The following is a 24579-nucleotide window of genomic DNA, read 5'->3' as shown; positions in this document are numbered from 1 at the left end:
GCAGCAGCTCTACCCTCTGCACCACTGTTCACTCATCACAGCATCATATTACTTCAGTAAATACCTCTTTCTATTTCAGTCTTAGAATAAATTCAACAAGTCCAAGAATCCATGCAGCTGTGTTTGTGATATTTAGTTAATTATTTTCCTTATAAATTAGCAGGGGTCTTGAGTACCATGGACATCATCAGTTATCTGTTTTGTTTTTCAAAAATCTGCATGATTTATTAATGGCTTTTGCAATGTGGCATGCAAAACACACATTGATAATTTGCTGAAGTTATACGTCATTTTAAATTTAAATCAGATTCAGAGCGATGGAACCATTAACAATGCCCACAGAGTTAATTAAGGTGTGAGAACAAAGGTGATGCAATATTCATTGCAAAGTCAAAAATGAATCACGTAAGCCAACCTCATAAATGAAGTGAATGAGTTATTGGTTCAACTTCCATCTAAAAATTGCATTTTAATTTATATTTATTCTAATGTGAAGGGTTGCTGTTGCAAATTAGAACATTTGTGCTGGCTTAATCCTAAACTGTTAAATAAAATATTAGTAGCGACTGATTGCACATTGAAGATTTCCAAACACCCCATCCTGAATGAGTGCAATTAGTTAAGTTTTTTGAAGGGAATAGATTATTCTCAGCAGTGTGAAAGTCAGTACCTAGTTAAAGCTACCAGTTTTTTTTGTTTCTAGAGTTTCGTGGGAAACTAATTTGTCTATCATCTGATTTGAGAAATGAATACCTGAGATTTTTAATATTTATCTCTGCTGTGATTTTCTACTCATTAAAGCATTCACGTTGTCCTTTGGATCAATGGTGAATAAATATGCCGAAGCAGTAGATAATAAATTCAAAGGTTGGATGGTAGCACACAATGGGTGACAACAATTCAGAAACCCAATTTATGTTCTGCCTCCTCTTTGATTCCATTGGAAATTTGTGCTCCCACCCAAGTCAAATTTCTACTACAATTTGTGTTAGTATCCTGAGTGGCATTCCATGGCATAATCTTCAGATATAATTCTGTCAGCATGACAGAAAGCTGTGTTATTTTCTCTTTGATGACCATTATATCATGGAATAATACAGTGCAGAAGTTGGCCATTTGGCGCATCTCTGCCTGTTGTGAAAGTGCCAGAACCTTTAGCCAACATATGGATCTTTCTGTATATCAAGGCTGTTATCCAGACTGATCCATAGATTTCACAAGCATTTTCACGACAGACAATTTAACTTCAGCACTCTATTCACCCAGGAACAAAAGGTGACACAGTTGTTTCACAAGAGCAAATTGTTCAATTTCAAGTAATAGTACAAATTACTGAAACAAATTGTGCTGTTGATGCCAAAATATTGTTAAGTAAATCCTCGTGTATAGTTCTGAGATCTTTGTTGTGATGTATATGATTTGCTTACATGTTAATTGCTGGGCGTAACCTGCAGTCCCCCCCTCCTGCCCAAACTGGATGCAGAGGACTGATTTCATTGGCTGCCCTTAGCCTCAAGTTAGGCAGCAAGACCTGGACAGTGATGAGGCTGTGGGAGGCAACACCCTATGCTCCTGCAAAATGCCCCAACATCCTTCAGCATAGGTGAAAGCAACAGCTTTTCCCTTTTAAAGCCATGTGGCATTTTAATAGTTTTTAAATGTCTCCGGCAACCATAAACATTGAGGAACAATTAAAATAGTAGTAAATAATCAAAAGTCCTTGGAATTTGAAAACGTTAATCAGACACAAAGGGGCACTTAGCAATAATTAAAAATATTAAACTGAAGCAAAATAATTTTAAAAAACTTGGCTTCCCCTTTGCCTCCTAATCTGCAGGCCATGAATTGAAATCTGTGGGGAGTTAGATATTACACCGTTGGACCATGTGTTGCTTCAGAGACTGAAGCACCTCATTACACTCAGTAAGTCTTACATTCCATTTTATCTTACGGAAGCTTAAACTTCTGGATGCCAGTGGTCCTGATGGGAGCCATCAAATCCAACCAATGGGATTCATTCCATCAGTTTGTATCGGGATTGATCTGGTTATTTTAACTTGCATGAAATGGAATGATCCACCATCTCAGTAGATTATTTCATGTGTATTATCAGGCTGTTTGACAAACAGGATATTGAAATCAAGCATGATTCTGTTCTTATCTGAAAACTCTTTGTGCGTCCTCCAGTACTGTTTTTCAGAACGTTGACTAAATCAATAATTCTTTGTGCTAAGGCACCAAAGAAGCTCCAACCACAACCCTGAGTGTCCAACATCTGTAGAATTTCTTGTGTCTCCTGAGTGTCCAGTGGCTTGGCATTAAATATGCACTATTTTTTTTGTTCACATGCCTCTGTCTCGTTCTATTACTGGGCTTCTTATTTGCTACTTAGTAACCAGGTAGAACTTATTATAAACATTTTAAAATCACACAAAAAAGCATTTAAGGCACAAGAAATAATCACACATAATTTACTCTGCAGAGTCTAGATGCCTTTTAATCAGCAATTCTGCTGAACTTTGAGTCCATCTATACACCAGGCCCAGAAAGTAAATACATGTCTTGTCAATAGTGTATTAATTAGTGATCCAGTAAGAGGACAAATTTAAGGTAAAGTCTCCACAGCCAGAAATTCCCAGTCAGTTTCATTTTTTTTCCATGTACCTGCAGTGAAATATTAATTCTCTGCCCTTTTCTCTCTCTGAATTTGTTCCTCATTAATGTCTTTAACTTCTTTTAAAATTTAAATCACTTGTTGAGATGCCAACAAAAAAATGTGACAAAATAATTTTGTGCATATTGTTTTCTTTGACTTTCACCTTTTTCCTATTTGTATTTTGGACAATTAGCATCTAACCATTCAAATAAGTTGCTCTGAGCAAAATCAAATATGACCAGGAGGTAGGAGCAGATTGTCATTAATCCACATGCCTTCATGCCAAGGAAAGACCAAACCAAGCCAAGGTGTTAAGAGTTGTTCAAAACCTGCAGGGAACCATGAAAAGGAGGAATCTAGTGACCATATGTAAACTCACAACTGTCATATTTTTGATCTTTTCTCCTGGATGGTAAGCTTTGCTTATATGGGCCAGGGAGTGAAAGCCGTGCGGGAAAAGACACAGACTGTTAAAAACAGCTGATTGATAGTCAATCCATCTCAAACAATAGAAATACAATGAAAGAGTCTCAGAAACAAGAATACATTTCTCACCTTCTGGATTTCCTCTCTCGTCTTTCCAGAATTATATGACCCTGGTCAGAATAGTCAACCTATGGTCCACTGATCTTACCTTATTGAACATTGTTTGACAACCACATTATTGTTCCAAGTCAGGTCATATCAAAATAGATGATAATGAAGTGCAAAATCTGACAGCCTTTTTAATAGAATATTTACTATAATTGGTATAATCCAGAAGTCAGCAAATCCCAAATTGGAAACTGAAACATCTCCAGATGGACACTGTTTAACTCATTCAGTTGGCGCATATTATTTACTAAATGATCCATCTGTCATTGGCATTTCAGAATTGAAGTTTTGGGCTACACTTTAAACATTGCACTAAATTATAGTTCCAATATGCAGTGACATTACAGAATCAAAATCTAGCAACAGCATTAAAAGACATCAGCTAATAAAACCTGTTAAATGCTTTCCGGTTTGTGATTTTCAAGCAGAAGTAGAATGACTGCAACTTGTTAACCATTTCAGATCTCAACAACCATCATGAGAAGATGTAGCAAATCATTGACACCTACAGAAAAGAACCAAGGTCCTGCTGTTGGACTGATGATTTCTAAAAGGCAGTTCTGACTAAGGTATCACATATTGACCTTTCAAGTAGCATCAGCAGAGCCTTATCTTTATTCTGTGCAGCAACACTTTCATGCAGAAGTCAATCAACCAATTCAAAGCAGTTGAATCTGGATGTATCACGGCTTGGTACGGCAACTGGTCTGCGCAGGACCACAAGAAGCTGCAGAGAGTTGTGGACACAGCCCAGTGCATCACGGACACCAGCCTCCCTTCCTTGGACTCTGTCTTTACTTCTTGTTGTCTTGATGTAGCAGCCAGCATAATCAAAGACCCCACCCACCCAGGACATTCTCTCTTCTCTCTTCTTCCATCGGGTAGAAGATACAGGTGACTGAGGGCACGTACCACCAGACTTAAGGACAGCTTCTACCCCACTGTGATAAGACTATTGAACGGTTCCCTTATACAATGAGATGGACTATGACTTCACGATCTACCTTGTTGTGACCTTGCACCTTATTGTACTGCACTTTCTCTGTAGCTGTGACACTTTACTCTGTACTGTTACTGTTTTTACGTGTGCTACATCAATGTACTTTGTACTAACTCAATGTAACTGCACTGTGTAATGAATTGACCTGTACGATCAGTTTGTAAGACAAGCTTTTCAGTGTACCTTGGTACAAGTGACAATAATAAACCAATACTAATACCAATACCAAGTTGCTAGGAGTCCAGTGTGTTAGTCCACTTCTTGCCTCAACTAGCACTACCTCTTCAAACCGACTGTTACTTCCCAGACCATTGGCACTCTCTTAAGATTAACAATAGGCTAAAGAGTATCTTCAGAGCATGGTTTTGATTTTGCATTCCACTTGTTACTCTGTCTAAGAGTAGTGACATGTCTAAATGGAAAACATGATGACGCTGGAGGAACTAAGCAGGCCAGGCAGCATCCGTGGAGAAAAGCAGGCTGTCAACGTTTCGGGTCGGGAACCTTCTTCAGGACTGAAAATAGGAAAAGGGGAAGTCCAACATATAGTAGGGAAAAGCAGAGCAGTGATAGATGGACAAAAGAGGGAAGGCAGGGTGGGTACAGGGTGGTGATAGGTAGATACAACTGAGAGATAGTGAGAGACAGGTGCAGGGAAGGAGGGGAGAGCAGATCCACCAGGGGATGGGTCAAAGGTAAGGAGAAATTAAAAAAAGGTAGGAAAAAAAGTGGCTAGGAAAAGGAAGAAGAGAAGAAGCATGGTGGTGGGGGGGGGGGGGGGGGGGGTTGTGGGGAAGCGGGGTGGGGATTACCTAAAGTGGGAGAATTCAATGTTCATGCCGTTAGGCTTCGAGGTTCCAAGACAGAAAATGAGGTGCTGTTCCTCCAGTTTGTGCTTGGAATTCTCCTGGAAGTGGAGAAGGCCGAGGACTGTCATATCACCTGACATTTTTAATCCTGAGATCCAGTGGAGTGGAGGGATTAGAGCTGGTTAACACACTGATAAAGCAAGGATGTATTTGATGGAGCTACTCTCAAACCAAGATGTAACAGCTGAAATTCATTTTTTCCACAGACTGGGATATGTTTCCTTTTGCACTTCACATCATTATCTGCCACTTTTTTATTCATAACCAAGTGACACTGTTGGATTCCATTAATCCCCGCTCTATTACTTAAATTTCAATCTTTTGTCAAGAATTTCTTCCATAAACCCATAGATACTTTAGCTGTTAGCTATGTTAGCAAATTTGATATGTGAGATTGCAGAGTTTAGAGAAGAAATTTGATGTAGCAGCCAGCATATGTTGCATGAATTGGAGGGTGGAATTTGAGTCATTTAATTTGGGATTGAACAGAGTGTGGAAGGCATTTGATGCTGGGCTGAGCAAGGTATAAGGTGCATGCCTTCTTAAAATGCAACACATTAAATAAACTATAAAATGTACTTAACTGGTACTTACAAAATCTAAAAAAGCAGTTTGAAGATTGTAGAGGGAGGTTAAGGTTTGTAACCTGACTTGAATGTTCTATTTGGAAAGCTAAGGGTACTCAAAAGAGGAGCAAGTGAATACTCTTCCTCAACCACTGTTACCTAAACAATAACTAAAATAAAAACTGAAGGCGATGGATATGTTTTATGGAAATCTCAGTCCAGATGAAGGGTGTTGATCCCAACTGTCAACTGTCCATTTCCCTCCATAGATGCTGTCTGACCCACTGAGTTGTGTGATGCACTTGAAATCCCAAGGTTGCTGTCTGAATGAGCTTCATACAACTTCCTATTGTTTTAATGTTATTAACTGCAAGATATTTGCAGCATATCAACATTTGAATCTCCTAACTTCTCTGACACTTACCAGGCACTCCTTGGCATACTTGAAAAGATCTGTACGTCTTTCTGAATTTTGGGGCAGTACCGACATATTGGCCTGGCTTATCAGCTCTACGATATCCGAGCATAAAGACTGTGGAATTTTCTTCAAGTCCATAATTTCCCTGAAAAATATAATTTATGGAAGTCACAATAGTGCCCAGTATTTATATATCATTTTTAAAGTAGGAGAAAGATGCATTAGGAAATGAATGAATTCGGAAATGAATAGAACACATGAATGATAGAAAAACGGAGGGCTATGTGGAAAGGAAGGGTTAGATTGATATTAGAGCAGGATAAAATGTCAGAACAACATCGTGGGCCAAGGGGCCTGTACTGTGCTGTAATGTTCTTTGTTCTATGAAATAATAGACATCAAGGAAGGAAGTATTAGGTCAGATGACATAAAGAGTACTATCTATGGAAAAGTCTGCTGTTCCCATGATGACCTCACAGCTACCTCAGAACCCATAAAACCAAAATGGAATCAAATCACCCTCAATCAAGAGGCACACCTAGGATGAAGAGGAAGGATGTAAAGAGTCTACGGGGTGACTGTGAAGGATATGGAAAGAGGTAGAGAGTGAAAAGGATTGAGGATGGAATTTGCAAACAGAGATTTGTGGCTGTCAAAGTTAAGGAGATTTAATAGAGACTGGATTGAAACAGACCATTGTTGAAGTGGGGATCATGGCCTTTATGAAGGGCTGGAAAAGTTCATATAAATAAGGATATACATTCACAAAGGCACTATCAGACACAACTGAATAGGCCAATTACTTTGTGCATATAACACATATAGTTCAAAGAAACCTTTAAACACGTTTTAAAACAAAAAGACCCAGACATATTTTTGCATCGTATTTACAGAAAACAAGCATTGCTTCATTTCACCTATTCCAGTTTAAGCATGCTAGTTAGGCTACAATAATGTTTCCTTGTTATTGAATCCAAAAGGAAAAGTAATGCTTGGAAGAAGTGGATTAAATATTAAAAATGGAAGGATCTGTCTAACAGTATCTGACTTCATAATGTCCTCCCTTCTGCTTTCATGTTTCCTTAATTAAACATTACTCACCTGGGGGAAGAAGTTACTGTTTATGTCTTGTTGACAACCAACTCAAGTATTTATTACTAAAGCTGAGCTGCAACTCTATATGAAAACAGGTTAAAATAGAAAGGCAACAACATTTTTTGAAAGAAGAAATGCCTCTCTTCTTTATGCAGAAAATTCTTTTGACGATTTTGGATAAGCCAATTTATTAACTATTGCAAACTCCAGACATAGAGCACTGGCGGTTACTGGGTCTGTGGGGCAAACGCATGATGTGTTGTACCACTGTGTCACCCAAATCTGCCTTTTTAATGAAGGTCAGTGACCCCATTCAATGAAAGGGGCTGTTGATTGTACCCCAAGCCAAGTCCAGCTCCTCAGCTCAAGCATGTTCTGGATCCCCAAATGTACTCAATGGTGAGTCCAGAGGCAGAGTGGGAGAGTGGGAGGTCAGAGGTACTGGTCACAACAAAGCACACACTGACCCTGTTACCTTAAAGCTGAGGAAAAGGACTCCATGCTTGTCATCCCATGGAAACACATTTTCATTGAGGACTTACTAGAATTAATATAAACTAATTAATAGCAATGAAAAATAATGATATTTACCCCAGCCAAACCCCCAGGGCCTGATAGCTTAATTTCGGGACAAATGAAAGCATTGCACAGGGAACTATAATCATCCTAAAGTTCCATAAACAAAGAACAGAATGCTGGAAGAACTCAATAGGTCAAGCAGCATCAGCAGAGGTAAAAGGTGTACTTCAATGTTTCAGGTCGAAATCCTGCTTCAGGAATGAGAGAGAAATGGAAAGGTTGGCAGTTTATAGCAGTATGAGGGACAGAGGCTGGTAAGTGATAGATGCAACAAGATGGGGGAGGAAGAGGGGGTGGGAAAGGTGAAGAAAGGGAGAGTAAACAGATGACTATGGTGGGAGAAGAACAGCAGGTTACCTGAAATTAGAACATTCAAAATGTCTATGACTTCGATGCATTCTTTTAGATTGGAAGGTTTGTATCTGTCACTAGATTAATTAAGAATGGTACACCAGAGAATTATAAACCACCAATCACTAGAGTTAACATTTAAAGGGACCTCTCAAGATTTATGGCTGACCAGTGAATGCCAACATAGCTATGTAATGAACAAGTCATGGTTAATGAATTTGGTTGGATCTTTTGAAGAGGTAACTAAGGAAACAGGCAGAGAAATGAGAATGCATGTTAGTTACATGGGCTCCAGAAGGCATTAATAAAGTGTCTGATAAGAAACAGCTAACTAAAATTGAAGTTCATGGAACTGAAGGCAAATTATTTCCATGATTAGAAGACTAGCCAAAGAGTAGAGGAGGGACAAAGATCAGGTATTCTGTCTAAGTGGAGGTGACTGAGCCATCTGAATCTTGGACTCACAGATACAGAGTGTAAGTACCATGGCTCAGAATGGGATACAAAGTCACACGTCCAGCTTTTCACATTCAGTACCTGAGTAAGCTGTGCAGCATTTATATTAATTTCATCACAGCATTATGAAAGGTTTTCAATTTTGAACCTGCCAGAGATAACACCAAAACATTTAGAGAATATTCACTCTATTTCTCAGTACAGAAGTAAAACTCGACAGGTTCAACAACAGGAGTGTGTTCCTGTCAGGACAGAGATCACCTGCAATCTCACCAAATGGCAGAATAGGCTTGGGAGACAAGATGATCTAAGTGACCTCTTCCTTGGGTTGAACGTGCTCAAGTCCATGTGTGGCTTGTCTTCACTGCATGGGGCAGTGCCATAGTCACACTTGCCTTTTGTGGGTATGCAGTTCTCAACTTACTTAAGATTTTGCAGTCACAGTGGACAGCAAGTAGGCCTCAAGCAGCACAAACTGAGGCCCCGCCTCTCTGAACCACCCCGGCAGCTTGTGAGATCAGGGTACTTGAGTACAGTGGTTTTAAAGTATCCTCTCCTAAAGTATGGTGTCTGGCGGTTGGGGGGGGGTGGTGGGTGGAGGGATCGTGTGAATGCACTGATGAGTAGCAAGCTATGCGAAGTGTAGAGATCAGCAGCAACCACCTGGAATGGTCCCAAGATGGGGGAGCTGAGAGTGACTGTGACCTTGACTTCCCATTAAAGTAAACAAGCTTTTGTGAGGCATAATCTGAGGTTATAATGCCAATACACATGAAGAAAGCAATTTAAGTATCAGCCCTTTAAAAAGCTTTGTGCCAGAAAAAAGTTGCGAGGGCAAAGAAAAATTCAGCCAAAATAACAGATATAATTTTCTGACAGATGCTAAGACACCAGAAATCTGCTAACTATAACTCAGTTCTGGATTAAACCAATTTTTAACTGCATTGCCCTGCTTTTTGGCATTGTGCAAAGGAATTTCCAGACCTTCAGCTCAGCCTTATGATCTCCCTCTTATACAATTTTTGGCTCTGAAATTATATTGTGGATTAATACTGAAGATATATGTCATGCCTTTTTCCGGAATTCCTTCCTGCTGTTTTAGCCAAGGCATTAATCTACTTTTAATTTTTGTTTTGACAAACAGCTGCAGATATAGTGTTGCTTGCTTTGCACCACTGTCCTAGAGTTATTTCACGTCTATGTCATCTAAGATCACATTCACAAAGGTCATCTGCCTTCTTTTATCCCCCGTAAGAATGAAAGGGAGGGATTAACCAACTTTTAACACCCTGACAACTTTTTTTACTTCAACATCATGAAGACTTTTAACTCAAAACTGTGCAATGCTAAGACATTTTCCTGTTTTGTCATTGGTTGAAACATTTGCTAGTCTCACAAAGATGAACATAAACTTTCCATTGGCCTAATTTCAAGGCATTTGTATAATTGACGTCTTTTTGAACTGGAATCTTTTTTTGTTTCTAAAAATAAATTGGAAATGACCCACATGAACTGTGTCTCCTGGATTTTATCATGCAACAGTCTGTTATGTGCTTTCTTGTACCAAAATCATTGACATTCTATGCTGTTCTCTACCTCCAATGGCGATGAGTGGGCACAATGGAATGATGTGTTATTCCATCCTTTTATTAACTGATTCCAGTTTGTTGTTATTCTTAGCTGCTATGGAAACAATTTTAATGACATGCTGTGCATCCTAGCACAGGTGTAAATTCAAGGTTAAAACTAAATCATCTTTAATGCCATTGGGGAAAAAAAGTGATGGAGGTTATATAGTTCAACATTAATTGAACAATGCACCATATCATGCTTCAGTAATACTACATTAGGCTGGTGTATTCTAATTCTCAAAGCAAACACAGATTCATTTCAGAGGACCTAAGGCAAATTTCCTTTGAGGCATGAATAAAAAAAAACAACCTATCATAAACCACACCACTATGCTGTGGAAATGTTTCATTCATAGGATGTTTCAAATTTTTGGCAGGAGAGTTTTCAGTAGAGCTAGCTGTTTATCATGCTCAAAAATAGTGGTCAATTCTTATTGTGTATCACTATCAATAAATCTTTATGATGAATTTTATAGGATGAAAATGAATGTTGTTGTTATAATGTTGGCATCTGATTTTGAACACTGTGATTGATGAGCAGTGAATTATATTGGCTTGAATACTAGCCATAGAAAGCAGACTTTGATGTCCAGATGCTTGGAGACTCCCATGACTGGTATTTAACACTTGATATTATAACCTGGGAAGAGAGTAGCTTGTTTTAAATTTCATTTTTGTAAATTAATTTTGCACTTTGTTAACTAGTTATATTGCAGCCAAAGTAAAGCTCACACATTGTGAAGTAACCTAATCTCGATGACCGCCTCATGCCTTCTGCAAAACTTTAAATCTGTGCCAGATTGTTTGCAAATGTACATCAATGTACACATCATTGGTGGGAATATGTCATACAATTGAACTAGTTGGGTTTATGTTAAGTGCTTGCGGTCAAATGGGTGCAGAAGCAAAGAATTCTTGTCTTTCACCTGTGAAACTTGAGATCAAAGCTGATGAAATAAAACTTGTCCCCATCTCCTGGCTGTTGGAAAGTATCAAATGTAAATGCTTATTGGTGCAGCTACTAAGTTATTATTTGACATTGCTTGTCAGTCCCATTCAAAAAGACCACAGCGAGGTGAGAATATGAAGCGGTATACACAGCGTGCTCGTTCAGGGTTAGATCGAGAAACTACAGGCGGAATTTCATTGTGCATATATATAGGCCTGACAAGGAAACCAAAGTTATAATTGACAGAATAAATAAATAGTCCAAGAAATTGGGCTATTGAGCACAAATTTTCAAGATGCTGCCTCATCTACTAAATGCTCAAAATGGCACCCAAAAGTGCATCATGCCTAAAGCAACTAATAGTCACTTTACATTTACAAATAAACTGGGCCCTGTTTGAGGATTCTACTGATTTGGTCTGACAGGATCAGCACTATCCCAGACTATACCTGGAAAATCAGCCAGTTGAAGGGGTGTTACAATGAAGCTTGTATTGAACTCTCCCCTTCCCTGATTTGAGTTCTGCAACCAACAACTTCCTTGAAAAACTTCCCTTCCCCATTTCTCTCTAGAATGTTATCTCGATGATCTGGCCCATGGTATATCCAGGCTGCTTGCTACTCTGCTACAAGTTCACAATAATCACATTTACCAGAGGCAGAATTCCATGTATTTTTTTTATCAGGCAGTCAGTGTAACTGATGGATGACACTATTTAGATTGGTTTCCTCTGCTGACATTTACAGTGCCTGCATCCTATTCTCTGTCAATCATTTTTCTCTGCACCCAAAATGTTTCAATGTATGTTAATACCTCCACTATCTTTGCTAAGTTGAAGATTTTCATTTAGCAGTTACATCTTTTGCTCAACAGAAGTTTCTAAAACCACGTTGATGTTTATTGGCTTCCTTGCAAATTATTAATGCAAAAATTCCATATTGAGTAAATAAGGATAATTTGGTAGCTCTAACAACTACATCAATATGAATTCACACATTAAACAATGCTGATTAATCAGCATGCCCTCAGTACTGATTCTATTCTTTCATGTAGTAGCACAGATTTCCCAGTCAAATCGCACCACACTGGAAATCTGGCATTCTGGCTGTCAATCATCTTACACCAATGATTTCCACATCTTACTGATTATTCAATTTATGCATCAGACCTGAATGGGATGGTATAAATTGCTGCAGAGCTTTTTTTTTAAGAGGCACTGTGGTTGAAGGTTCTCTTCTCATTTAGAACAGCTATGTTTAAATAGCACTGCTCTGCAAGTAGATGCCAGTCCAGGGCTTGGAAACTTATTCAGGTAGCTTTCCTTGTTTCCCTCCTCTCCTCTCAGTGGTGCAGGGCATAAGGCAAAGTGTGTGAAGAGCATTCAGCAACGTGCTGGCAGACTGGACCCTGCTGAAATTTATTGCAGCTGACCTGCAAAACACCGGCATGCTGCACAGTGACCCTTCACTTCCCCTACCCTGCCAGCAATTACTTTATAGGCCACAACCTGTAGCAACTAAAACTGTTGGCAGCTTTTTTGTTTTGAGAATTTTCAATAAGATGATTAGACAGCCAGCAATTCCAACTTCATGGTTCAGGATAAATGAACATTTTTATTTTTGGAAGTGGATGGCATCAATTTGTTTAAAACCTCATCTAACATTTTACTGCAATTACTTTTGCTGCTAAAGTCACAGCTTAATTATCATAAACAGGCAATTAATTCCATGTGTTTGCTGTCAGAACATCGAAGATAGAACAGTACAACACAGGAACAGGCCCTTCGGCCCACAATGTATGTGCAAACATGATGCCAATCCAAACTAATCCCATCTGCCTGCACATGGTCTATATCCCTCTATTCTCTGCCTGTCCATGTGCCTGTCTAAATGCCTCTTAAATATTTGCTATTGTATCTGCTTTCACCACTTTCCCTGGCAGCATGTTCTTCCCTTGCCACCACTCTCTGCATTAAAAAAAAACTGCCTCATAAATCTCCTTTAAACTTTCCTTCTCTAACCTTAAACCTATGACCTCTAATATTTGACATTTCCACCCTGGAAAAAATACTTCATCTACCCTGTCTATGCCTCTCATAATTTTATATATCAGGTCACCCCTCAGCCTCCAATGCTCCAGAGAAAACAATTCAAGTTTGTCCAACCTCTCCTTATAGCTAATGATCTCAATTTGAGGCAACATCCCAGTGAATCTCTCCTGCACCCTCTCCAAACCCTCCAAATCCTTCCTGTAATGTCGTGACCAGAACTGCACACAGTACTCCAAACGCTGGTGAACAAAGTTTGCAAATGTTTCAATCTTTGCACTTAAACAGAAGAAGACATCGGCCATTTATCCCAGCAAGCCTGTTCTACCATTCAACATGATCATGGTTGTTTTCTACTTCAAACAATTTTGCCTGCCCTACCCCATATCTCTTGATTCCATTTATATCTTGGAATCTATTGATCTCTGTTTTGAATGCCGTTAATGACTCGGCCTCTGTTCACTGGTATCTGTACCATTTTTGCATTCTTGGCACTTCATTAATTTCATGTGGATACTTGCTGTGGGTTGCTTGTCACACATTGAGTCATACCCCAAGGTTACACCTCAGAACTTTTGATCACAGGAAAAATTTGGGAAACAGCAATGTTATATTTTAAGCCTGCACAGGTTTGAAAAAAATCCAAGGCTTCAGTAATTGCAGAGATGAATTAAACCCAGACTAACCAGTTTGTGGAACGCCATGGCTCATAGCCCCTTTCAAATGAAGATGATGAATATCAATTGATTCATTTCAGACTCTTCCAAACATGATGAGTTCTATTCAGTTTGAAAATAGCAGGTGTTGCTTTCCTCTCAGCAATGTGGGACAGAAAAGCATAAATACATAAGAAAGAGGAACAGGAATAGGCCAATCGGACTCTCAGCTTTGCCTTGCCATTGAGCAAGATCATGGCTGATCCAATCTTAACCTCAACACTACATTTCCACCATCTCTCCATATGCTTTGACTTCTTTGTATTTTAAATATCTGTTAATCTCCACCTTGAATATACTCAGTGATTCTGCAGGTCTCCTGGGTAAAGAATTCCAAGGATTCATGACTCTCTGAAAGAAGAAATTCCTTTTCATCTCTTTCTGAAAGAGGTGATCACCAATTCTGAAACCATGTCCCCTGGTTGCAGATACCCCCACTAGGATAAATATCCTTTCAACTCTTTCTGGTACATTGGTGCTGCTTCCTGCACTCGTACAGAATTTTTCATCACTTTTGCTGTCAATTTCCACCCTGCTTTCACCTCCATATGATCCATCTCACCCCCTTCTGGGTTACTTTATCTCCATCTCAGGGTAATGAGTTGTCTTCCTCTGTCCCTAAACCATAGATTCCCCTCCACCATAGCTGACAGAGCCCTTGACTGCATCTCATCTATTTCCCTTACTGTTGATCTCATGTCCTCTCCTCCTGACAGCAAGGATAAAATTCCTCTTATTCTCACCTTCCACCCCACCAGCCTCCACAATCAAAAGTTGATAGTTTCCACCAGCTTCAATTGGATTCCCTTCCCCCTTCATCATTTCATAGAGACTGTTTCCTTAGCGACTCCTTGCTCTACTTTCCAACCCCACCAACTGTCATATGGAAAATTTCCATGCATCTGCAGATGTAACACCTGTCCTTTTAACTCGTTCCTTCCCCAAACAGTCTCTCCAAGCAAAGAAGTGATTCATTTGCACTTCTTCCAATTTATTGTACTGTATTCAGGGTTCACAATGTAATCTCCTCTGTAATGAAAAGAAAACAAATGCTTTGGAGAGTACCTACATTCAGTCTGCAGGGAAGCTCAGAGATCTCTATTATCAGCCACTTTAATTCTCCATCATGTTCCCACTCTAACTCACCTGTCTGTAGCCTCCTGCACTGTTACAACCAAGGCTCAACACAAGCTTGAGGAACAACGTCTCATTTTTTTGTCTGGGCACTTTGCAGTCTTCCAGACTCAATACTGAATTCTATAATTTCAGGTAACTTTCTACCTCTGTCCACATCAGAATTGACCATTTCTTCTGCAAGTCATCCATCTGTGATACTTGCTCAGTTTTTCTCTCCCCATGAGCACAACCTGACCCAATGGGAATGCCCGACAGCTCTGCATTTCACAACATTTATGTTGCTTTGTTTGTCTTCTCACTCTCTAACTACCCTTATTTCATAGCTTTTGTTCATTTTCTCTCTTTCTAACTGTCCATTGACCAGAAGACCTCGAAACTTATCCCCACAGTAACCCTGTCGTCTCCCTATGAGAGAAATTCCTTTTGTCCAACCATCCCTTACGCACTCTCACTGCAAGTTAAAACTAATCAGTTTCCTCTTTTCCCCAACTCAAAAAAGGGTCTTCCACCTGAATTATAAACTCGGTTTCTCTTTTCACAGATGCTGAATGACCTGCTGACTCTTTCCAGTATTTTCTGTTTACGTTTCTCTCAGCATCCACTCCATGAATCTCTCTCAGAATCTCACACGTTTCAATAAGATTACCTCTACTCCATCTAAACTCCAATAAGTATAGGACGAGTCTGCTCAATGTCTCCTCATTCATAACCCCTTCAACTCAGGAATCAATCTAACATATCTTCTTTGAGAGGGTCTTCTGGAGGATCAGGAAATGGAGAAGAAGCCAAGGCAGCAGGTCACTTATTTGATGGAACAATAGAAAAAAAAAGAAAAGAGAAACATGATCCCATCAGTTTTGAAAGCGTTTATGTGCTTTACACCTTCAACTGGAAGTTAAGATGCAAGAAATCATGGTTTTCTAGGAAGAAGTGGAATCCTTAAATCAGGTTAGTCAAGGCACAAAAAAAAAGGGAGTCAAGTGTCTTATTCCTTCTCTATTTATTTGATAAGAAAGGTGAAGTTGTGGGAAGAATACATGATTACTTACGGCTCAAAAATCAAGTATGAAGCCAGGAACTCATTAATGTCTTCCTCTGTGAGGGTGCTGAAGTAATTTGGTCGACTGACCTTCTTGGCTGCAAAGAACTTGCCGGCAGAACAGCGAATCTGTAAATTACATAAGGGGTGTCAAAATATGCAAGAGAGGTGTTGCTAACATAATTATTGCTGAAAAGATCTGCAACATTGCAAATTTTGAAACTTTGCCCACACAATTTTGTTAAAAATGTTGTAACCTACTCAAATATTGTAAATTAAGCTTTAGGATCTTAAACTAAGGGTTTTGTTCATTCAAAAGGGTAATACTGGCAGTGTTATATAAAAACAATGCATAATATGCTATTAAAAGTCAGTTTCATACAAAAGGATCAAAATGTACAAAATTCATTTCATCTCTATTCTTTGGAAACAATTTACAATAAAAATGTTTGTTGGTACTTTAGTTTACGTCAATAATTTGCATGTTCTGGGATTAAACGCAGGGGTTTATTTAAATTCGCATCTGATAGAAATCGTTCTCTGCATTAAGGGTCTTGCTCGATGTTTACCATTCTATTCTCCTTCAGCATTTAAATAATCTCCCTGGAATTAAGTCACAGGCAAGCATTTGGTAAGTGAGAGGGCTGGTACAGATACTGGACAGGAGTATTGCTGGCCCCATAGATGGGCATAATATGACTGGAGGTGAGCGATATTTACTGGCTTCAGGGACTTTGGGTAGAATGATATGCTAAATTTGGGGAGGGCAGTTAATGACTGAGGGGGATATGCTCTTGATTCCAGGGAGGGATAATTGGTGACTTTGATGAGGAATAACTTGACACTCCAATTGAGGAATGGCAGTATCTCCCAGGATGTTTTAACTATATGGGTAGAAGAAGCTGCATAATCAGATGTGGAGGAGAGCTATATGACATTGTGGTATGGAATCCAAGTAATTAACCATTTAATGTAAAGCACATCTATCATGGTGGCCATTTCTTCTTCAAATCAATATTTTACAAATTAACTTTTAGGTTGAGTCCCAGGTGAGGGAAGTGCCAAACTTTATTGATGAATAATGACCAAACAAAATAGTATACATTAAACCGATGCAAGAAATCTGCCAAGTATGGCCTTTCTAATTGACTAAAAGGCAACTATTCTACAGTCTTCTCTTTTCAGGCAGCCCTTTGGGATTAAGGATGTGTTGGTTCCATTGCAGTTCTCAGGGGGTTCTGAGGTCACTGATGAGGCAGGCGGGTGAATGTGTGGTTTAGGAGATGGCACACTCATTCCACTGTTTTGAGTGGGCTACATTGTGCTCCTGACAAAGAGACCAATGTTCTCAATTCCATCCTGGAAGTTCCTTCTCCATTTTGTGTATCTCAGCGAAAGCAGAGATGGATGTTGAAATTCACAATTACCTTTAGTGTGTGTGCACGGCCTTTGGCTATCTGCTTACGTGCTGTAAAATATTTAACAATCAACATCACACAGCAGCTGACTTGTGGAAACTGGGTTAAAGTGTGGTTAGAAGAGGCTGAGAAGGAGAAGATCAGGAGCAACAAACAGCACAGTGGCGTAGCTACAAGAGCTGCTGCTTAGTTGCTCCAGTGGTCTGGGTTCAGTCCTGATCTCTGATGCTATCTGTATGGAGTTCACACATTCTGTCTTCCCATATCCCAAAGACGTGTGGGTTGGTAGGTTAATTGACTACTGTAAATTACACTGAGTGTGTAGGTTAGTGGTAGAAGCTGGAGGAAGGTGATGGGAATGTGAAGAGAACAGTTTACAAGGAAAATTAGTGGGGAATGGGATTGCTTTATGAGCTGGAATAATACTAGATGGGCTGAATGGCCTCCTTTATCATAGAGAAATATGGTATGAAGTGCATCATAAAGGCTAGCTTAGAGCGGTCTGCACAGCCTGTTTCTATGCCATAGATTCAATACAAGTGAATATGTGAAATTGGCTGCTGTGAACAGCAGATTCATTCAAAATTATAGACATAAAATTACCTGATAACTAGAAACATGGGGATTGTTTGCTAGGGCCTTCACTGCATCAGCTTTCAGTGAGTCAATGAGGTCACACGGAATTCCTTTGACAGCAGCCTTCAGTTTACTTTCACATGAAAGATAAAAATATATTTAATCAGAACAATAATGAGCAATGGAACTCGATACCTAGAAATTGGATCACATACTGTCTTGTTTCGAATGTGATCCATTTTCAATGAAAATTGAAGCATAATTGAAAATTGAACCTTGTGCGAGTTTCATAAAGACCAGGTCTCTGTGTGTTTGATGCATCAGTACATTGAGAACTCTGGTGGTATCACAGGGTGATACAGCACAGAAACAAACCCTTCAGCCAACTGAGTCTGCACTGACCATTAAACTCCCATTTACACTATTCCTACATTATTCACATTTTAAAATTCTCCCCACATTCCCATCATCTTCCCCCAGATTACAGTCATACAGTTATCCAGCAATGGAAACAGATCCTTTGGCCCAACTCTTCCATGCTGTCCAAGTTGTTACCTACCACTGCAACTCATCTACACACCGGGGACAATTTACAATGGCCAATCAACCTATTGACCTGTAGATCCTTGGGATGTGGGAAGAAACCAGAGTAGCCAGAGGAAACCCATGTGAGATGTCACTTCTGTAATTTTCAGTGCTGCATGTGTGACCCTCACTACCCCTGGGACAATCATATATAAAGACTTTTACAGTGTCTGGTGGGTCCTCTTCTGTGTAATTAATGGGACGTGCCTGAATTAATCCAAGGTTGGCACTGAGAACTCAACTCATGTAAGGTATAAGATAAGATATCCTTATTAGTCATATGTACATTGAAACATACAGTGAAATATATCTTTAGTGCAGAGTGTTCTGGGGGTAGCCCGCAAGTGTCACCACACTTCCAGTGCCAACATATCATGCCCACAACTTCCTAATTCGTACATCTTTGGAATGTGGGAGGAAACCGGAGCACCCGGAGGAAACCCACATAGACACGGGGAGAATGTACAAACTCCTTACAGACAGTGGCCGGAATTGAACCTGGGTCACTGGCGCTGTAAAGCATTACGCTAACCGCAACACTGTCATGCCTGTAGTTGCTCCAATATTCTTTGAGGCACCCAGCTCCCTCCTACACCCTGAAACAATCATCAGTCCTCCCACAAACTTGCAACTCTCAACCACCCTGCTCTGCACCTGACCAGTACAAGGCAAAACACCAGAAACCATTATTGAGACAGCGATAACAAGCACTTGGAAAATAGTAAAAGGATTGGGCAAAGTCAACAGGGACTTGTAAAAAAGGAGATCGTGTTTAACAAAGCTGTTGGAATTTGAGGTTATAGCTGGCAGTTTAAATAAGGACAAGCAGGTGGTATTTGGACATTCAGAAGGTCTTTGATAAGGTGCCACACAGGAGATTATTAAACAAGATTAGAGGGCATTGGCATAGGAGTAAAATACAAGATGGATTGTGGAATGGTTAATCGCCAGGAAACCAAGGCTAGGAAGATTTGTTTGAGGAGGCCGTGATTAGTAAGGTGCTGCGTGGATTGTTGCTGGGCTCCAGCTGTTCAAAGCCTCTCCTGATGCTTTGGAATAGGAGATCAAATGTAATATATCCAGGTATGGTGGTGGGACAAAGCTGAGTGGAAATGTGGTTTGTGAGAAACTTCAGGGAGATATAGACAAGTTCAGTCAATGGGGAAGGATGTGGCGGATGGACTCTATGGCAGATGGAGGCAATCCAATTTGGTCGAAAAAACAGAATAAAAGGTAACATGCCATTGGTGTTCAGAGGGGCCCCGAGTGTCCTCATACATGAATCACTGAAAATTAACATGCAGATACAGCAAACATTTGGGAAGGGAAATGTTGGCCTTTATTGTAAGAGAATTTGAGTACAAGAGTAAAGACATGATGCTCCAACTAAATATGGTACTGTTGAAAATGCATCTGGAATAGTGTGTACTGGTCTGGTCTCCCTACCCAAGAAAGAACATACTTGCAATTGAGGGAGGGTAGTGATGGTTAACCATTGTTGATTTCTGGATTGCTTGTTGTTAAGGGAACTTGATCAGAGAGATACAAGGATAATGTTTCCCTGAGCTGGGATGTCTACAACCAGGCACTACAGTCTCAGAATAAGAAGCAGGCCCACCAGGTCAGTGATGAGAGGAAATTTCTTCATCCAGAGGTGGTGAATCTTTTGAATTCTCTACCAAAGGAAACTGCGGAGGATCAATTACTGAGAATATTCAAGAAGGATATTGACTGAGTTTAGCTATTAACAGAATTAGGGGATATGGGGTAGTGCAGGAAAGGTAAAATATTATCCATTGCTTTATTGAATGGCAGAGCAGATAGAGAGCTGATTGGACTACTTCTGCATTTATTTCTCTTGCTCTTATGTGCTACCTTCTGATCTATTCACCTGATTCACCGTTACCCATTTTACTCATCACAATATTGTGAAGTTGTGATGATATTTACTCATCACAACTTCACAAGACCGACAGCATCTCCCCATATCCACAAACACTCTCTGCTTGATTAGTGAGGTCATCCCCCTACAACTTAGTATTCATCCTGACCACCATTTACAGCAACCTAGCTTCCAAGCTCACTTCTCTAAGCTATTATCAAGACAACACTGCATCCAACTTCCATCACTACCTCCTACTCACCACTGCTAACTGACTTTTCTAACCATCAAATGGCACCCACCACGACCTGATCCCTGTCCCAGGTTTCTTGTTGCTCCACAAACCCCTGGATCTGGCACAAGACCCAGCATTTAATGATTTCCTTCTTGATCAGCAACAGAGGAACATTCAAAGGAAAGTCCATGATTGTGCAAAGCCTGTTCACTTATGCACTTCTGAATTTCCCAGTGCAACAACCCCACTGAGAGTTATTTGACTAATGTGTCCCTAGCAGTGCAAGCCAATTTCTGGATGCATAACTTTATGCAAATAAATTGGATTTAATTTGGCATACTAAATATTTCGTTTCTGCCAAAAAATTCTTCCAAATATTAATTTCAAATCTCTTGGAATCACATTAAAACACATCCAACGCCATCTTGAAATTTAAGATTGTAATTATGCTTACCAGTTTTATTCATTGTAGAAACTTATCCACTGAATTTAAAAAGGAGCTCATCAATATATACTTAAATTAGGGGCAACACTGTGCTAACTGATCTCCAACCCTGACCCACCATTGATGGTTCTCGTTTGCAAGTCTGATTCATCTGGTAACTATCTCATCTCCAGCAATGAAGACTGTGGAGTTAAGCAGTATGCCTGATGTATGAAATCACCATCTATGTTAATAAGCTGGTGTAAGACTGGGGGAATGCTGCATTGATTGAGGTGCTATACTTCAGTTACAATTTTGAACTATCGCCTTGACTTCCTAGTCCTGTGGTTGCAATGAGTATTCAAGATTTCCTTTGGAAAATTTGAGTGAAATATGTTTTCTCAGGCTCTGATATTCTCTGATCAGTCACTATGATATTGTTCTTGACACCCTGCTAAACACATATAGTAGAAGAGAATAAACAGTATGGTAATTCACCCTATTTAAAATGCTTTAATTAAAATGCAAATATATTGTTCAGTTCTATTTTTTTTGAGTTTGAATGAATGTTGCCTTCTTAAAGAAAATATTATAAATCAACTGTGAAATGAAAATAATTTAGCAAACGCTGTAAGCCTTAAAAACCAATGATTCTTTGAAGAATATCTGTTGAAATATTAAATGTCAAGATTTGTGGCTTACCCGATATTTTTGGCATTATTGAGTTGGCCTCTCGTCCGACTAATTAGAGCAACAGACTAGAGAAAAGCAGAAAGAAGCTAAGTTAGCTTCAGGAGAATTAGAGAGAAATAATTTCAGTTCAGAAATGAAAACACATTACTGAAATCCTCTCCCTTAAAATAATTCAGAGGAAGGATTCCTCTGGGCATCATCCAGACTAACATCATGAATGTGTAACAACTTCTAATGGAACAGTAAAACAAACTGTGTGGGCCGAAGGGCCTTTTTCCATTCTGTACAACTCTAAATTGCTAGAGGAACTCAGAGGGTCAGGCAGCATCTGTGGAGGCAAAGGGATGGTTGACGTTTTCGGGTTGACACTGCATCGTGACTGTCAAGATACAGGGTCACGACCTGAAACTCTGACCATCCCTTTGCCCCCATAGATGCTGCCTGACCCACTGAGTTCCTACAGCAGTTTCATGGTCCAGGTTACACCATCTGCAGCCTTCTGTGTCTCTAATGGAACACTTTTATTCTTACTCAAAATAGTAAATGGAATGCAAACAACAATTGAAAGGGCCCAGAGAAATAGTGTCAATAGCTAGCAGCATCTAAAACATATAATTTGAAACATATAATTTAAAACATATAATTTATAATATTCAATAGATAGACAACTTTCCCAACTGACTACCCTGCCCTTGTGTACAGGGAGAGACAGATTCTAATATTCTAAAATGGAGTATTGGGCAGTTCAGTGCCTCTTTGAAGTCAACATTACATCAAGGTTGTGTATTGATTTCAAGCTGATATCCCTTTTCCCTTGGTGCATTTTCCCATCTGTTGCATTCTCTTACCTGACCCAAGTTCCAAGGTTTGTCTTGGCTCAAGAAGTCAATACTAATATTCCCAGCCTGATCCAGCTTTTCTATTGGAATCTGCGACACCAGTGATGCAGGAAGCGATCGCAGAACTGAATCAATTTTCACTGAGTCCAGGATCTGTACAATTAAAACATGTTCCATCAGTTTGTGTTTCTGTGAAAAGCTAGTCAACCATATATGGACTAGTTCACCATCAGACATAGTTTTTCATGTTCCAAGTGGCAAGGAGTCCATTAAAAAAAGTGAATGCCTGTACATCCAATGTACTGTTTGAGTCCCAGTGACACAAGAGGCCCAAATTTGCTTGATACTCTTGCTTATCAGGTTTGCTGCAGCAGTTCTTGGTTGCCACAGTGCTCTCCCTAATTTTGGATGAACGTTAATTTCCAGACCAAAAGCACTTGTTAGGAAAATTTAGGTAGGTGGTAGAAGAGAATGTGACTTTGAGTGGAGATCGTTGTTTAAAGGACAGGAGGCAAAACATTGACGTAAACGTGTGTTCATCTGACAGGAAAAGGTTTAGAAATAATGTTCCTGAGAAGTCAGTGCAAGGTCATTTTTGTTCTCGGAATATCAGGATACTATGAAGTTAGGCATATTGTACAGTCTTCAAATTTACTGATAATGCAAAAGTAGAATATTTATTAAAGAATAAGGAGAGTTGCAGAATAATTTGCAAAAATAGAACAGGTGAAATGGCATATAAGAGGCAGACAAAACTTCAAAGTTCAAATATATAATTCCCTGAAAATATAAAATGTCTAAATAAATCCATAGAAAAGAGAAGAGAATGACAAAGATTTAAGTGCAAAAAAGTAAGTAACAAAATTAAATTTCTGCAAGACAAAAAACAAACTGCAGGAGGAACTCAGCAGGTCAAGCAACATCTGTGGAGGCAAAGGGATGGTCAGCATTTTTGGTTAAGACCTTGCATCAGGACACGACATTGGTTAAGTTACCAAAGCACTGGGCTAGATGGCACCGACCATGAGCCATCAGTTCTAGAGAAAACCACTGGTAACTGCAAGTATGGGTCAGTTTGTTCCTGATTTCTGTGCAAGTGCATTGCAACCATCAAGCGTCAAGAGGCAGAATGCATTTGGTCCCTTAGCTTCATACCAGCCGCGTAGCACAAACCATTCATTTGAAAGGAGGCACCGACCTATAATGAAAAGGTCAGTGTTGGTAGGGGGTTTATTTCTTTTAATTTACTTAATCTTTATATTTGCAATAAATGACATTTTAACATTTTTTTCCGTAATTTTTAAATGTTTAATCTTTTTCAATTGGAATCTATCTGATTCTTAGAGACATTTAACTGTTGTTCAAAGGCCTGTGACAGTAGCTGGCTGTAAGAGGCCATCAAGGCAGCCAGGTGGCTCTGCATGAGGTCTACTCACTTCATCTCATGGGGTGGCTGCAGCAGCTAAGCCTTCAGGATGATTGGACCCACAGGGCCTCATAAAACATGGCCTTGGGGAAACTGCAGGGGATGTGTACACACAGGTTCTGGTCCATTGTGAGCAGCATTAAGTGTTGATTTATTTCAAGGAAAGTGCTCATGTTCCTTCCAGTACAAAGGTCAAAGATTGGAAACATACATCATAGGAAGTAATCTGAGAAATAGGTACTGTTTTTACCGGGGGAAAGGTGATTTAATAAAATATTTTAAACTGAGTATTTGATATTGCTTGTGGAGAGATTATTTCCTTTCTGTAAGGAGGCTGGATCACTTTAAAATTGCTACTAAATTGAGGAGAAATTGTTTGGAGAAATTTCTTTACACAG

At 39.5% G+C, this 24579-nt stretch overlaps 1 protein-coding gene across 1 annotated transcript in view; it reads right to left on the bottom strand.

The window, feature by feature from the left end:
* Positions 1-24579, bottom strand: part of LOC127583640 (otoancorin-like) — an 88244-nt gene that overhangs the window by 27782 nt on the left and 35883 nt on the right. The window contains exons 11-15 of the mRNA XM_052039830.1: positions 22765-22908; positions 21926-21981; positions 18125-18230; positions 16114-16232; positions 6110-6248 (exon numbers count right to left, since the gene is read on the bottom strand). Coding sequence (XP_051895790.1) covers positions 6110-6248; positions 16114-16232; positions 18125-18230; positions 21926-21981; positions 22765-22908 — 564 coding nt within the window. The remainder of the gene's footprint in view (positions 1-6109; positions 6249-16113; positions 16233-18124; positions 18231-21925; positions 21982-22764; positions 22909-24579) is intronic.

This window comes from Pristis pectinata, chromosome 27 (genome assembly GCF_009764475.1).
Source record: "Pristis pectinata isolate sPriPec2 chromosome 27, sPriPec2.1.pri, whole genome shotgun sequence".
Classification (NCBI taxonomy): domain Eukaryota; kingdom Metazoa; phylum Chordata; class Chondrichthyes; order Rhinopristiformes; family Pristidae; genus Pristis; species Pristis pectinata.
The sequence above is the reverse complement of the archived record's forward strand: the minus strand, read 5'-3'. Positions and strand labels throughout refer to the sequence as shown.